Here is a 16,546-nt window from a genome sequence, read left to right on the forward strand (position 1 = left end):
GTTATAGGTCTATTTAAGTTGTTTGTCTGTTCTTGATTTAATTTTGGTAAGTGATAGTAATCCAGAAATTTGTCCATTTTCTTTGAATTTTCAATTTTTGTGGAATACAGATTTTCAAAGTATCACCTGAAAATTGTCTGGATTTCCTCTGTGTCCGTTGTTTTGTTGCCCTTTACGTTTCTGATATTGTTAATTTGCATGTACTCTCTCTGCATTTTCGTTAGTTTGGATAAAGGTTTGTCTATCTTGTTGATTTTCTCGAAAAACAACTCTTTGTTGCAATGATTTTTGTATTCTTTTCCTGGTTTCTATTTTGTTGATTTCAGCCCTCTAGTTGATTATTTCCTGGCATCTACTCCTACGGGGTGAATTTGCTTCTCTCTGTTCTAAGGCTTTCAGTTGTGCTGTTAATTCTCTTTTGTGACTATCCTTTGTTTTCTTCATATGGGCACTTAGTACAATGAACTTTCCTCGTAGTACTGCTTTCAAGGTGTCCCATAAGTTCGGTGTGAAGTTCCTCTTCTTAAAAAGGAAAAAGATATAACTTATGTCTTTGTTACAATATCAAACACAAAACATGATTCTTTCCATGGCCATTTTATCCCAGTTTCTGTACTTGATACTCATACATATTTGCTTTTGTTATATAGACAATGTCATCTGACATAAAAATTGCTCTTCTCATGTGGTATTCACCCACATTAACTGATGAGAATATTCTTATTGTTTTGCTTCAAGAATGAGAGAATTTCACCATGTATTAATTGACCTTAATACGTTTCTTACTATTTTACAGATATTTCTCCAAATATTCTGCTAATTTTCCAATTGTACATTTAACTCAAATGTACTGTGAAAATGGCTTGCTATTAATTCACTTCCAATTTATAAAAGAAATAAGGAGCTGGAAATATGGCTCAGCAGTTAAGAACACTTGCTGTTCTTGCATAGGACACAAATTCAGTTCCCTGAAAGCACATAGGTGTGTCAGTCTTGACTATAACTCCCTCCCCAGGGGATCCAAAAGCCCTCTTCTGGATTCCATTGCACCTACATACATGTGTATAAATATACACACATACACATACATCAATATATTAAAAGGAAATATTATTCCTTTTTCCTCTCTTTTGTTTGCTAGGATAATGTTTTTAAGATTAAAAAAATATACAAAGCTGTAAATCTGAATTGCTACATTTTATTGCTCAGCTTTGTTACAAGCAGTGGCAACCTACTTCATTTTTTTTTTCACTGAAAATATAAATGAGTATCTTCTGAAGAAGCTGTTTGCTTCATTTTGTTTGAGACAAGGTGTCATGAATCCCTCACTGACCTCAAATTCATTGTGAAAGGAACGGTAACTTTGAACACCTGATTCAACTGTCTCTGCCTCCTGAGCACTGGCATTGCAGGCATGCGCCACCAGACCTGCTTTATCTGGTGATAGGAACTGAATCCAGGGGTCTCATTCAATGCTAGTCAAGCACTGAAGTAACTGAGCTACATCCGCAGCCTGAGCTAAAGCAATTACTTATATTGTTTTATTATTAAATAATGCTCAGGAGTCAGATATAAAAAAAAAAACCTTTTAATCAGAGAAGCAAAGGAGAAGAGACTAATGACCTCCTCTCACTCCTTCCTCTATCCAAAAAGCCAGTGAATTTTTCTAAACTTTTAGAATTTTTCTAAACTACTTTCTGTGACTCTCTATATGTCCTAGGTCCTCAAAACCTCTATGGTTAATTCTGGCCCCCTAGTAGCTAGTACATCCCTCTAATTCAAGGTATTTTCAGCCTCAGGAGAGAGTCAGAGTGTGTGGTCAAAATATCCCATAACAGCTAACAGTGGTTTTATTTGTGTTCCTGAGCTTAGATTTGTTGCCTGGAGTCACAACAACCATCATTAAAGACACAAACATGAGGACTGTTAAGAGACTGAGGTTAACAATATGGGTATTTCATTGTCAGGTAAACGTCTGGCACAATCTTCCAGGAATCGACAAGGATGACCCCAGCTAAGACTCCTTGCAATAGCAGATACATAGCCTGAACTGGCAATCTCCTATGATCAGGCGAGGCTTCAAGTGGAGGGAGTGGGAAACCAAGCCAGCTACATAACCTTCAACCTATATAGTCTGTGCTGCCCTATGGGATATTCTGGGGTAATAATTGCCTAGAGATTGAGACAGTGGCCAATTAATGACCAGTCTAGCCTAAAACCCATTCCAGGAGAGTAAGCCCTCCCTCCCCCCCATCATTGCCTGGAGCCCTGGAAAGGACCCATTGACAGGATGACCCAGAGACCTAGGGTAAAACCAAATATGACTGGAGGAAGAAATTGCCAATGTAATGCTGTCTAACAATACTCTGCTGTACTCATCGATAGATGCCTCGCCCAATTGTCAGTAGAGAAGCTTCATCCAGCAACTGATGGGAACACATAAAATTCAGGCCCACAGAAAGCATTAGGCAGTTCTTGGGAAATCTTGCAGTAGAGTGGGAGAAAGGATTATAGGAGCCAGAGGGATCAAGGGCACCACAAGAAAACGCACAGAATCAACTAACCTGCAATCAGGGGCTCACAGAGCCTGAACAGACAACCAGGGAGCCTGCATGGGGCTGATCTAGGCCTTTGCATATGTTACACTTATGTAACTTAGTCCTCTTGTGGGACTCCTATTGGGTGTTGGGGGGGCAGGGGCTATCTCTGACTGTTTGACAGGCCTTTGGAACCCAACTTCTCATACTGGGTTACCTTGCCCATCCTTAATACATGAAGAGGTACTTAGTGTTACTACAATTTAACATGCCATGTTTTGTTAATATTCCTAAACAGAAATAGGAGGAGCAGGTGGGGGGGTGTGTGGGATAATAGAAGGGAGTAGGGGGAAGGACTGAGAGGAGGGAGGGGAAACGATGGCCAGGATGTAAAATAAATAAATGGATTTTGAAAAGTAAAAATACTAAAAAATATTTTTAAGTACAAATATCAACAGAAGTTAATTGGTTTTTTGGACATCATTTATTTGTCAGACATGATATAAATGCAGATAAGAACTCTCATTCATCTCCCAAGACTTGTCCTAAGAGTCTCATATACACAATGGTCTTGAGGTAAACACTGTTACAAATCAAATACACCATTTTAACAATGAAACACAAGATGACACAATAACTTACCCAAAGCTGGACAAGTCTTGTTTATATCAAACTTGTTACAGAATTCCCTGCCTGGTTCTTCAGCCACCTTGTCCCAAATAACACAGGGACACTAATTTAGTTATAAGGCTGTTGGCTATTGGCTGAGTTTTCTTATTGGCTATCTCTGTCTTAATTATTAACCCATTTCTATTAATCTATGTATTTCCATGTGGTCTTATCTATGTCATTTCCTGCCTGGCCTAATGGCACTTCCTGTCTAGCCAATCAGCCAATCAGTGTTTTATTCATTAACCAACAAGAGAAAAATATACACAGAAGAACATTTCCCATCATAGATTCCTAGTTGTATAGCCCATTCTAGGAGAAAACTTGATGCTAACTTGAGTATCGCATTTCATGGACAATCATGTAACATCTGGAGAAACTTGGGAATCTGTTAACATCACAGAGCTGCATAATGAGCAACAAAACCCATAAGACTTTTTTTTTGCTTTGTTTTGTTTTGTTTTACACGATAGTCATGTTCTCTTTGGCATTTCACAATTTTCAGTTACCTCTATCACTTTTTTTTTTTTTTTGTCATACTGAAAAGCTGAAATAAATCTGTAAAATATCAACATTGTTTTTCACTTATGGGTGTTTTAATGATAAAGGAGAGTCAGGCTGGGAATCATTTGACAAAGGCTTAAACATAGTAAAACCATTTTGGTAGAAATCTGAAGGAAAGGCCTAGATACAAAACAGAATAATTTCTCACATGTAGAAGACACTCAACAAATATTTAGTGCCTACTTGATCCAGGCTCCTATAGATCAATAAGATAGAGTACCACCAACGAACCAACAATGAGCTTGAAGACCACCTGAGAGATGCTGGACATAGTATCCCCATTTTTGGCAGTCAAGGTTTCTTTTTGAAAACTGTTACAGCATTAGTAAATAAAGGTGACTAATTACTAGATACTCCTAGAAATATGAGCAAGGACTTTTGCAATCTGAGCCTTATACTAATCTTTAAATAAATCCCTATTCTTTTACAATAGAGTTTAGCTTTATATTTGTGGAAGTTAGCCCTCTTAACTGCACTTCATCTTTCTCAGCTCCAAAGAGGTGCAGCCTCCTCCAGTGGGTGCAAGTTCCTGCTTATGTTCTGCTGTAGTCTTGTATCTACAGCTCTCCAGCTAACTACTCTTCAAAATATAGGTGTGTGAGCCAGTAAAATACCACATGCATCTGAAAACACTTCCAAACCCATACCAGCAGATTCCTGCAACCATCTTGAAATGAAAAGAGCAAATACAAACGCATTCTCAAAAATTCTTTTTGTAAATACATATTTCATCTAAATGAGATATATGAATTATTTATATACTGATTATTTATATATAAATATACATATTTATATACTGATGTAAAAAAGACATAACCATGTATAGAGGTACCAGTTGTAAGCACAGTATCTGAGTGTTGGATGTTTGAGAATCTATGTATACTCACGAACCTAAATCTCCAAACAAATAAGGATGAGCATATGCTGCACTTTTCTAAATGGCTTCCATTATATCCTTGAAAGACCTTATTATTTATAAAACTGTTTTGAGATACACACACACACACACACACACACACACACACACACTTTATTCCCAACTTCTTTGCCCCCAGAGTCTGATTGGAAAGGCAAGGCCATGTACTTCCACTCTAAGGTCCCTCTTGTGGCCTGAGGTCTCGCTTAGCTCTTTCCCTACTATCCCCCCAGGATGTCCTTGAGCTCTGAAAGGGCCAAATACATTTCTTAAGGCTATGTCTCATGGGAGGTTCCTTGTGGGTGGGAGGGAGTTGGTTTCTGCAGAATGATGCACAAATAGTTCCATTCAGTGCCCTCTTCTAGCTCTTAAGAAACCATCCTTTGTCCAGCAATTATCTAAGCTGAGGGGCAGTATCTTTCTTCCTGTTTACATTATTTCATCTCTTTTCTAGGCACAGTCAGGAGATCCCAAACAAGGGCAGAAAAAGAGTTACATCCCTAAAAAAATGGTAAGTTAAAAAAAATATTTTCAAAGGTACAATTTGATCAGATTTTAGTTATTTTCTTGAAAAGTAGTTGGGAATAATTGGAGATTTCTCTTCTTGAACTGAGAATAGATCTGAATTTTTAATTTCATATATTTTCAAAAGAATGGTTTGTCTTTCTTGAGCCCTTGATGAGCAGTATCACAACATGGAAAGGAGGAAACTCCACACATATATAGAGCAATTGAACTGTGATTTCTTTGGCAGCTGTGTCAAGCCTTCTGAAAAAATGTGTGGGACTAGAAGCTGTTAGATGGCATTAAGTATTCTGTTATTTCTTCTGTAAAACCATTCTAGGTGAAATAGACACAATGCTTTGCAAACTACCCTATCACCTGCTCTGCTAAAGATCCATTTGTTGTTTCTTGTAAACCTACTGACTTGCAAAGTGAATAGCCAAGTGTGTAGGTGTGTGAACCTCCCTCCTTTAGAGGGAAAGAGAGAAGAAAATAGTGGACATGTGACAGCATCAGGATGAATTCATGTAAGAGGAGTACCAGAGATATATATATATACACATGCTTTTATGTTAAATAAGGGCATCAGTTATCAAACAAGATGCCAGCTACAGAACTTCTTGCAGTTCACAACTCCATAGAAGATAATTATTTGTCACTATTTATAGCTTGCCTTTCCACTGTATTGATTATTCAAAATTTCATCATGTGGTCACATTTATATTAAACTAGAAATCCTAGGACATGCTACAGATTAATGGAGCTCAAAATGAGATCAATAGAATCTAACCATTTTCCCCTAAAGGGAAAAATAATTATTTCAAACATAGGCTGTGGCGTTGAAACGTTACAAAGAGCATAGAGGATCAGGGGTGCTGGATATGCATATTTTCCTCAGTTTTGAAGCCTAACTCGGTAAAAAACCAAGCTGTGCAAAGGAGATCACTATGTGACAGCTAATTATTCTGCCCTGAAACACATTTAGGAACTGCTCTATTAAAACCTGAATCAAAGTAGTTGCTAAGAATCCTATGAAAAGGGAGCTGGACCAGAATTTTATCCTCTAAAACTCATTTTGGAGGAACAGGGATTTTTTTTTGTTTTGTTTTGTTTTTGGGTTTTTTTTGTTTGTTTTGTTTTGTTTTGTTTTTTTCCTGTTTAAAAATGTCTGGCCCTTTAGTATCCAAGATGACAGGTCTACCACTGACTAACTTACATGTTATTCTTACTTCCCTACAGGAACTGCAGCAATACTAGGTTGCACATAGGAGATGATTGTGTCACATCTCTCACTAGTTGTTTCCACCTTGGAGCCCCTCTGATCCACAATTTCATAAGTCCATCCCCACAGAGCTCATGCAGCAGATTTTTAATATAATTGTCATCTCAAGAATTTTTTCCCAAATAAAATTCCTTCTCTGCCCTTCATTTCCTCAGAAACAACAAAACAGATCTCTTTCCAAGCCCACCATGGCCTTGGCTTCCATATTAATTACCTGTGTGGGAGGACCATTTGCCGCCCTACTGGGAAATCAGAGGCAGAAACTGGGCTCTTCCTGGTGAAAGGCTTGAGGGCAGGTGTTATTCCTTTCCCTGTTTTCCAGATAAAATCAAGCCTTAAATCCCATGTTTGCTTTGCAAAACATTCTGGTCTTGCTCCCGTGAAATATCCTGAGGGTCATGCAATGATCTCAGCATTAAGGACCTACAATCCTGATTATACATGGAGACTGAGGGCTATTCATTTGTTGACCAGGGGTGGTGGGGCATTTAAGTGTCAAATAGACCTGATTGTGATTTCAGAAAATGAAAGTTGATGCTTTGATGAAGAAATATTAGTACTCATGCAACACTAGAACGCTGAATCTGGACTCAGAAATGTAGATTGTCTCTGTTCCAAAGAAAAAGGCCATACCTCCAACCAAAGGCTGACTTTTTTTTAAAGTGGTTCTATCATTCAGGTACTGAATCTTCTCTCCATGACAGGATGGGTGGAAACATTGATCTTGCATTGAGATTCATAAATTTAGAAGGGATTCAAATCTTCTTACCTATCTGGTTCCCTGCAGTCCCATAACTCTATGTTGCTAAAATTTATCATTCCCTTTTTAATTCTTTAGTTGTGTGTGTCTGTGTGAGTATGCACAAACACAAATTTTAATTATGCAATAGACTTACCACTGTAAAAGCTTGTGAAACACATTTTTAAGAAAAAAAAATCATGCTTAAAAGATTCACACTAACTTTTATATTTCTGTTGAAATAAAGCTAAAGGTTAAGGTGATTTGTCCATCGATTACTCATTGTGTTATACAATTAATTTCATTAAATCGAGTATGTAAAATAACCAGTATTAAAGATTACTAGGGACTGGCATATAATCATTAACAAATGGCTATTCAGCTGACATATAGCCATTTAACTTTAGGAAATACACTGTAACATCGGAAGTCATCTCTTCTCGCAAAAAAGAAAAGAGAAAAAAGATTTTTAAACTAAAATACCACTGATTTTATAATACTATTATTCTGGAATCTTCCCTATTCCTTGACTCTCATTTCAGCACTTAATTATTTACTACTTAAATGTTTATCTCATATAAAGCTATACTAAAACTAAAGGCATAATTTTAGGTTTAGCATCAAAACATAGAAATAGAGTAAGATGGTCATGAATGCCAAAGATAGCACACTCAGGAGGCTGAGGCAGAAGGCTGAGGCACGAAGTTTGAGGCTATCTTGAGTCTCTCTCTCTCTCTCTCTCTCTCTCTCTCTCTCTCTCTCTCTCTCTCTCTTTCTCCCTCCCCCTCTCTTTCTCCACATATTTTGGGTGTGCCCCACTCTACAATATCATATATGTATATATACACATATATGATATATATATATATATGAAAAGCAATTGCAATAAAAATGGAATTTGACTATTTAATTTCAATTCTGTCCCTGAAGCAAGTAAGCAACTATCAGTGTGTCCATGAGATAAGTATCTAATATTCCCTAGATCAAGCAGTCAGTATAGTATTATTTATTCCTGCTAAGTCCCTGATTGTGGAGTTTGCTGGGAATGGCATCAAAGTGCTTTCAGAAATGCAGAGTGAGGCAGCCCCCAGCAGCAGTAATGCTGCCATCATGCACAGCACGCATCCTCTACAGGGCTCAGCTGCTGGAGGAGGGCAGTTGTTGAGGATAAGAGCCACACTCTCTCTCATGCCTGCCAGAAGGGCTGTCTAGCCAGTTTTAGAAAGTATTAGGATGACTGAAACAATCCAGTCCTGGAGACTAGGAACCTAGGCTCCACAATATATTCACATGTGTATTTGATAAGGCATTCTCTTGGTTTATATATTCATTTTATTACTTATCAAAGCATAGCAATTACATAAATATCATCTAATATTATAGTTTAATGTCCATAGTTTATATCTGCATTTACTATGATAGGTTGGAGTTCCCAATGTTATCGGATTGTTCTTCTAATTATTTGTTTTACTCAGTTACTAAAAATCTCAAAACTAAGTCTCATGGTCAGAGGATGAATTGGCTCGGACAGATGCTCTGGATATATAGTGTGATACTGTTTTTTGTTTTATTTTTCCATTTGTTTTGTGCTAATTTATCTCTAATTCTAAATACTTGTTTGGACATTATTATTCCTGTTGGATGTTAAGAAGGAAGGAATAAGTTTCAATGAAAATATTCCCTTTGTATTTACCAACTGACTCTTCAAATCCAACCAAATGCTTTTGTTTCCATCATCTTCTATTTTCTTACAACTTTTAAGTTACATATTCCAAGAATTACTGTGTTCATTGTGAAGATACTGAGAAATGTTGGAGGCATTTCTAGAGCTATTCTTAGACCTGTGATGTCTGCTAAGATTCTTTAGAGGCCAAAGGAGTTGTCAGAAGAATGGTAAGATATCAGCGTATACTTCCGCACCTGTCATTTTCTGAAATTTAAAAATGTTTGCAGGAGTTGACCCAAGCTTGTGGATCTGGAAGATGAAATATATTAGCACAGACCAAGAAAACAGCAACACAACCCTTGTGGATAGGGAAGGGATGATTGGATGAAAATGTGAGGGAAGAAAGCATAATAGAAATTAACCTAGTGATGGCACACTCCTTTAATTCCAGTGGCAGAGGCAAGCAGATCCCGGGAGTTTGCAGCCAGCCTTGTCTACATAATGAGTTCTAGGACAGTCAGAAACCCTGTCTCAGGGGGAAAAAAGGAAAGACAGAAAAATAAAAGACAGGAAATAAATTCACCTAAATGATTTACAAATAATCTTGAATTTAGGGATAAAAAGGAAGGAAGATGAAGGGAAAATCTAAGGAGAATTCTCAAAACTCACTTTGTTATAATCCCCACAGTTCTAGTAGTCAGAATTAGGCTGTGGTCATCAAGGTCCAGTTCTGTGTTTGTATGTGTAGTTGTGGATGTATTGCATAAAAAAAAAACCTTATTCTGGGCCAATGAGACAGCTCAGTGAGTAAAGATGCTTGCCACCAACTCTGATGATGACCTGAGTTCTTTTTCCAGAATCCATTTGGTAAAAGATGGAACCAACTCATGAAAGTTTTCTTGACTACAGCATACACACACACACACACACATACACACACACACACACACACACACACACACACACACACACACACACACCTAAATGTAAAAATAACTAAAGAAAAAATTGTATTCCAGCATAGAACAATGGTTAAATTTACTATGCTCTGTGAGCTTTTTCCTTTTTTATCATAATCTGTATGTTTTCCTCCCTAAGCATGCATCATTTCTCTATAAGTTTCTGTTTTTATCATCCTAAATCTGAAATCCAATGAAAAGAGGGGAATAGATCGGATAAACAGCTCTCTGTCTTCCTCCATTCTCCCTTCCTCCCACTGTTCTTTCCTCCCTCCCTCTCTATCTCCCTCCTCCCCCCCAACCCTCTGCCCATTTCCTTAGGAAACAGCCTTCTCAGACTTTTTTTATATACTTATACCTCAAAAACAAAGCTGTTGAGAAAAGAGGAACGGGAATAGCTCTGGACAAAAACAAAAGGAACAAAATGATAGATCATAAGAGGTTTGAAAACAAAGAACTGCTTCCACTCCTAGAGGTTCTGAAGCAAGTGTCAGCTCATCCCAGAGAGAACCCATGCTTAGCTAAATTACCAGGAACGCTTTTTATACCACTACTGTCAAATAGATGGTGAATTCTTTAACAATCAGAAAAGTGTCCAATTTCTTCCTTCTTTCCATTAACAATAACTGACATCTTCACCATTTCGTGTTTCAGAGTTCATTATTGTAGAATGGGGTGTGTCTTTGGGAAGGGAATTATAAAGAAGAGAATGAATGTTGATTTGGGGCTAAGAACAGCAGCTTGGAAAGATAACAGCAAATGTTTATGAGAACTTAAACTCTAAGTCTCATTTGATGTTTATAAAATGTGAATATCTTCATTTGATTCTTACTAATATTTGAAAGCTTATGTAATATGTCTACTTAGCTAGACAAAGACAAGGGTAGGATTTAAACATATTTCTGACAAATTTCCCATTAAGATGGCTAGATTGGATTGAATTAATTGTCCTTCCAATTATTCATTCAGCTGTATCCTTTGAGGAGATGGTGAATGTTCACATCCCACTTCTATTTGCTATTGACCTGTGAGTATACTCACTCATTGCTTTATTAAGTCTTCGTAATATTTTTTAATTAAAAAATATGACCATCTCTGATTTACAGATAAATAGGGCCATGAAATTAGTCTTGCATCATGCAAATTATTCCCAGAGAATAAGTAATTGAGTTGTCTGCCTTCTTTTTACATGTTATAAATGGAGAAGCTTTGCCCATAGTGAAAGGGTGGTATGAAGGGACTTCCCTCTGACCAACAGGAATGTATTGAAAAAGCACAGTGCTTGGATGTGAGAGCTCTAATTTCACTGCTGTGTGTGATCTTGAACAAGTTATGCTTTTTGAACTAATGTTTTTAAAACTAAAATGCAAACTCCATAAATTAATTGCTGTTCAAGAATTTTAGTTCATAATTCAAGAGGAAATAAAGGCATGGAGGCAGGAAAGCTCTCATTATGGATCACTAGAGGCAGATTATCTAAGTATAATGGATCTCAGGGTGGTGCTTGGGACACAGAAGGAACTGACTTTGCCTATGCCCACAGCCAGCCATGATCACCAAGGTTATGGATGTAGACAATCGTACTGCAACAACACATTTTATTCTTCTTGGATTCCTAACACAACCTGCTTTCCAGTTTCTGCTCTTCTCTGTCTTCCTGGTAACCTATCTACTAACACTGCTTGAGAACCTCCTCATCATCCTGGCCATCCGCAGTGATGCACAACTACACAAGCCCATGTACTTCTTTCTAAGCCACCTCTCTTTCCTGGAGATGTGGTATGTCACTGTCATCAGTCCCAAGATGCTGGTAAACTTCCTGAGCAAGGACAAGAGCATCTCCTTCAATGGCTGTATGACACAACTTTATTTTTTTGTAACCTTTGTCTGCACTGAGTACATACTCCTCGCCGTCATGGCCTTTGATCGCTATGTGGCCATTTGCAATCCACTACGCTACCCTGTCATTATGACCAATCAGCTTTGTGGAGTTCTGGCTGGGGGGTGCTGGTTCTGTGGGCTCATGACTGCCATGATTAAGATGGTTTTTATAGCACGGTTACGCTACTGTGGCACACCACATATCAACCACTACTTCTGTGATATCTCTCCACTCCTCAATGTCTCCTGTGAGGACTCTTCCCAGGCTGAACTGGTAGACTTCTTCTTGGCCCTCATGGTTATTGCTGTGCCTCTTTGTGTGGTAGTGACATCTTATGTTATCATCCTCATCACCATTCTCAAGATCCCATCAGCTCAGGGTCGTCAAAAGGCTTTCTCCACCTGTGCCTCTCACCTGACAGTTGTAACACTATTTTACTCTACAACACTTTTTACATATGCCCGTCCTAAGCTCATGTATGCCTATAATTCAAACAAAGTGGTGTCTGTTCTCTACACTGTCGTTGTTCCCCTCCTCAACCCTATCATATACTGTCTGAGGAACCGTGATGTAAAAATGGCTCTAAAAAAGACTATACTTTGCAATAGAAGTGGACCTGGGGGAGATGGGGATTTCAGTAGCTAGAAAAAAACAAAACAAAACAAAAGCTTACAGAATTATGTTGGAAAGACAGCTCATCAGTTAAGCGCACTGGATACTTTTCCAGAGGACCTGAGTTCAATTCCCAGCACCCATATGGCAGTTCACAACCATCTGCTACTCCAGTTCCAGGGTGTGTAATGCCCTCCACTGGCAATGGGCATGCACAAGGTGCACAGACAAACACAAACCATAAAACACATAAAACAAAAATAAACTTTAAAAAAATTAAACTTACAGAATTCTTTCTGGCATAAGTACGTAGTTGACCACCATACAGTTCCTCGGTCTGACTTGTATTTATTCATCAACTACATGACACTAATTACATCTTTTTTAATTTGTAGATAAAATTCAGTGTGATAAAGCAGAATATATTTGCTATTTATACAATGATTTATTAAAAATCCTTTCTAATTAATGTTGTGTGGGGATGGTGTGATCATGTGTGCCTGTGTGCGGTGGTGTATGCACAAGGGTATTCATTTATGGTGACTAGAAGTCAGCATCAAATATATTTCACTTTCACTATCCATCTGGTTTTTTTTGTTGTTGTTGTTTTGTTTTGTTTGGTTTTGTTTGGTTTGGTTTGGTACACTGCCACTGAACCTGAAGGTAAATGATTGGCCAGACTTACTGGCCAGAATCTCTGGATACTCCTGTCTCTGTGCCCACCCCCACTCAGAGCTGGGATTGTAGACACCTGCTGCCACAGCTGGCTGGGGATCTGAATGTCTGTCCTCACGCTTGTAGGCAAGCACTTTACCTAATGAGCCAATCTGCCCAGACCTCTCAAGTAAATTTTAAAGACAGAGTCTTTAGTGGAAGAATATATGGAGAATGTAAATATAATAAATAAAAATTATTTAGATAGCGGTTATGGATACACTGAAGTTCTAATTGATACTTCAGAGTGTGACTTTCCTTGGAAATTGGATTTGTACAATGAGCAACTGCAAATTTAGATTTACGTTAAGAAATCTAAGAGTCAGCAAACAATAAAGGCATATACATAATTTAAACAGATGAAACTTCCTAAGAATTTTGGTGGGTTTTTTCCCTAAAAATAGTTTATAAATAGTGAGTTTTCCAACATGTATGTTTTTACTAATAAAAACCACATCTGTTAATAAACTATCAAGCTGACTTCTACATATATTAATGGACTCGTCACAATTCTGAAAACAACAGAGTAAAAACACAAGCAAGCTGTAGAACCCTACAAAGTGCTTTCCCACCAAACTGGCTATTTCTATATTGAAGAGAGATAAGCCACCAAAGGGGCTAGATCTCAAAACACTGGTGCTGAGTAAGGGGAAATTCATAGAGGTCTCTTTAGAAAATGATGAGATTTTCTGTTAAAGTAACTTTTGTTTCTTCTTCATAAATATTTGAAGCAAATAAATTGAAAGAAAGAGAAATGGCCAGAAATATTTTATCAGGAATAAAGTACTTATCAATAAATTATCACTAAGTACATATTGTAGAATATCATTATTCTCAAAAGCTTTCTATACTGAAGTGGGAGGGTGCTCAGAGCAAACTGCTAGTCTTCTCAAACAAGAGACAATTTCCATGGTTCAATGTCTCCAGCATCTACCTGTCTGTATCCTATACAACTATGACCTGTAAACAGAACTATTATTAAGTGGTATATACGTGATATATATATATAAAAATATGTGTAGTGTGGTGTATTCTGTGTGGTGTGCTGTGTGTGTGGTATGTATGTGTGTGTGTGGTGTGTGTGTAGTCTGTGTGTATGGTGCATGATGTGTGTGTGGTGAGGAGTGGTGTGTGGTATGTGTGGTGTGTGTATCATGTGTTTGGTATGTGTGTGGTATGTGTTGTGGATGTGTGGAGTGGATGCCTATGTGGTGTGTGTATCTGTGTGTGGTGTGTGTGTCTGTGAAGTGTATATGTATGTGTATGGTGCTGGTGTGGTGTGTGTGTAGTGTTGTGAGTGTGTGTTGTGGTGTGTGTGTGTGTGTAGTGTGGTGTGTGTGTTTGTGTGTGGTGTTGGTGTGGTGTGTGTAGTGCTGGTGTGATATGTGTGTATGTATGTGTGTGTGTTGTTGGTGTGGTGTGTGTGTATGTGTATGTGTTGTGGTGTGTGTGTGTCTCTGTGTGATGTTGGTGTGGTGTGTGTGTAGTGCTGATGTGGTATGTGTGTAGTGCTGGTGTGGTGTGTATGTATGTATGTGTGTGTGGTGTTGGTGTGGTGTGTGTGTGTATGTGTTGTGATGTGTGTGTGTGTCTCTGTGTGTTTGTGTGTGGTATTGGTGTGGTGTGTATATGTATGTGTGTGTGGTGTTGGTGTGGTGTGTATGTGTATGTGTTGTGATGTGTGTGTGTGTCTCTGTGTGTTTGTGTGTGGTGTTGGTGTGGTGTGTGTATGGTGTGGTGTGTGTGTGTGCTGTGGTATGTGTAGGTGTGAGTGTGGTGTGGTGTGTGTGTGTGAGTGTGGTGTGTGTGTATGTGTGTGTGAGTGTGGTGTGTGTATGTGTGTGTTGCGGTGTGTGTGTGTGTGTATCTATGTGTCTATGTGTGTGTGTGAGTATGGTGTGGTGTGTGTGTGTGTGTTGTGGTGTGTGTGTGGTGTGTTGTGGTATGTGCATGTGTGTGTGCATGCATGCGTGCCTGCATGCCTGCGTGCATGCATGCGTGCGTGTGTGTGTGGTGTGATATTGTGTGTGTGTGAGGTCCGTGTGTGGATGCCTGAGGTTGACAACAGCAGGTGTCTCCCTCAGTTGCTCTCCACCTTATGTTTGGGGTCAGGGTTTCTTACTGACCCCCAGCTCCCCACATGCTGAGATACTAGCTAGGTAGGCTTCTACACCCACCTGGCTTCGGCCATCTTCCCACTAGAAGCCTTATTTGGATAAATTCATTATAAATGTTCCTATTTTCTGCAGAAAACCCACCTACCTGAATTAACATTACCTTATGGGGCTAAAGAGATGGCTCAGCAGGTAGGGGCACTGGTTATACTTATAGAAGACTCAAATTTCATTCCCAGCATTCACAGGGTGGCTCACAACTGTCTGCAACTCCACTCCCAAGAGATTTGATGCCCTTTTCTGGCCTCTGTGGACACCAGGTACACACATGGTGGGCAAACATATATGCGGGCAAAATACCCATACACATAACAAAAATTTAATTGATTCTTAGAAAGAACATTGCTTTATGACAAAAAAGTGCCATATCCACTCCCAAAATTATATATATATATATATATATATATATATATATATATATATAGTTTAGAAATCCCAATGCTTAGTTTCTAAAGTATGTATGCATACAAATACATTTCACACATTTAAATATCTCCTGTGAATACTCAGAACTCATTTTCCAATGTGGCTTTTCTACTCCCTTTTGTGTGCAAAGGTGATTTCTAGGACCCCATCTTGTAATATTCTGGCACCTGACTCTCAAGAGAGTTTGTTCCTGTTATTTTTTCATTCCTATGGAACCTAGAGATACATTTCATTAAGTTTTTGGACCAATACCATTGGGGACAGAAGTCTAAAAGCTTAATTAAGAGCAGAGCCTTCAAAGGAGCTCTTAGAAAGAAAGAATTCTATTAATACACAAGGCTTTTTCTCCTTCATTAATTTCTTGACTTTTAATTGAATGAATGACAGCTAAATTTACCAAAGAACAAAACAGTTCTTCCTTACATAGTACTGTGAAACACCAAAAAAAATCCTTTCTATTTTATTTTATTTATTTTAGATGTCATCTCCCTATGTAACTAGCTCTTTCTCAGGGCTGAAGCTACATTAAAATATTCTATAAAATATTTAACTGGGTTCATTAATAATTTCAAAGCTAATCAACCTAGCTTTGACCTAACACTTTGTTTTCACCCTAAGTAGCTATCATGGATCACAGAGCATTTTGATCAACAGTGGACCACATATTCAGCAGTGGCTCACTGTGATTATATTGCTATGTGATGTGGCAGATATTGTTAAGTTTGTGTGAGAACATTCTCAAAACTGGATAGGATGGTGCATGCCTTTAACACTAGCACTCAGAAGGCAGAAGCAGACAGATCCCTGTAACTTCTAGGCCAGTCAGGGCTACATAGTGAGTCTCTGATTTTTAAAATAGTTATGAGAGAAAAAATGTGGAGAGTGTGTGAGAAGTTAGAGGA

At 38.3% G+C, this 16,546-nt stretch overlaps 1 protein-coding gene across 1 annotated transcript; it reads left to right on the forward strand.

Annotated features, from left to right (window-relative positions):
- Positions 1 to 11,385: 11,385 nt before the first annotated feature.
- On the forward strand, positions 11,386 to 12,363 carry LOC127223639 (olfactory receptor 6Y1). The gene has a single exon (XM_051186351.1). It carries the CDS (start codon positions 11,386 to 11,388, stop codon positions 12,361 to 12,363), a length of 978 nt encoding a protein of 325 aa, XP_051042308.1.
- The last annotated feature ends 4,183 nt before the right edge of the window (positions 12,364 to 16,546 follow it).

This window comes from Phodopus roborovskii, unplaced genomic scaffold (genome assembly GCF_943737965.1).
Source record: "Phodopus roborovskii unplaced genomic scaffold, PHOROB, whole genome shotgun sequence".
NCBI classification, from domain to species: Eukaryota; Metazoa; Chordata; class Mammalia; order Rodentia; family Cricetidae; genus Phodopus; species Phodopus roborovskii.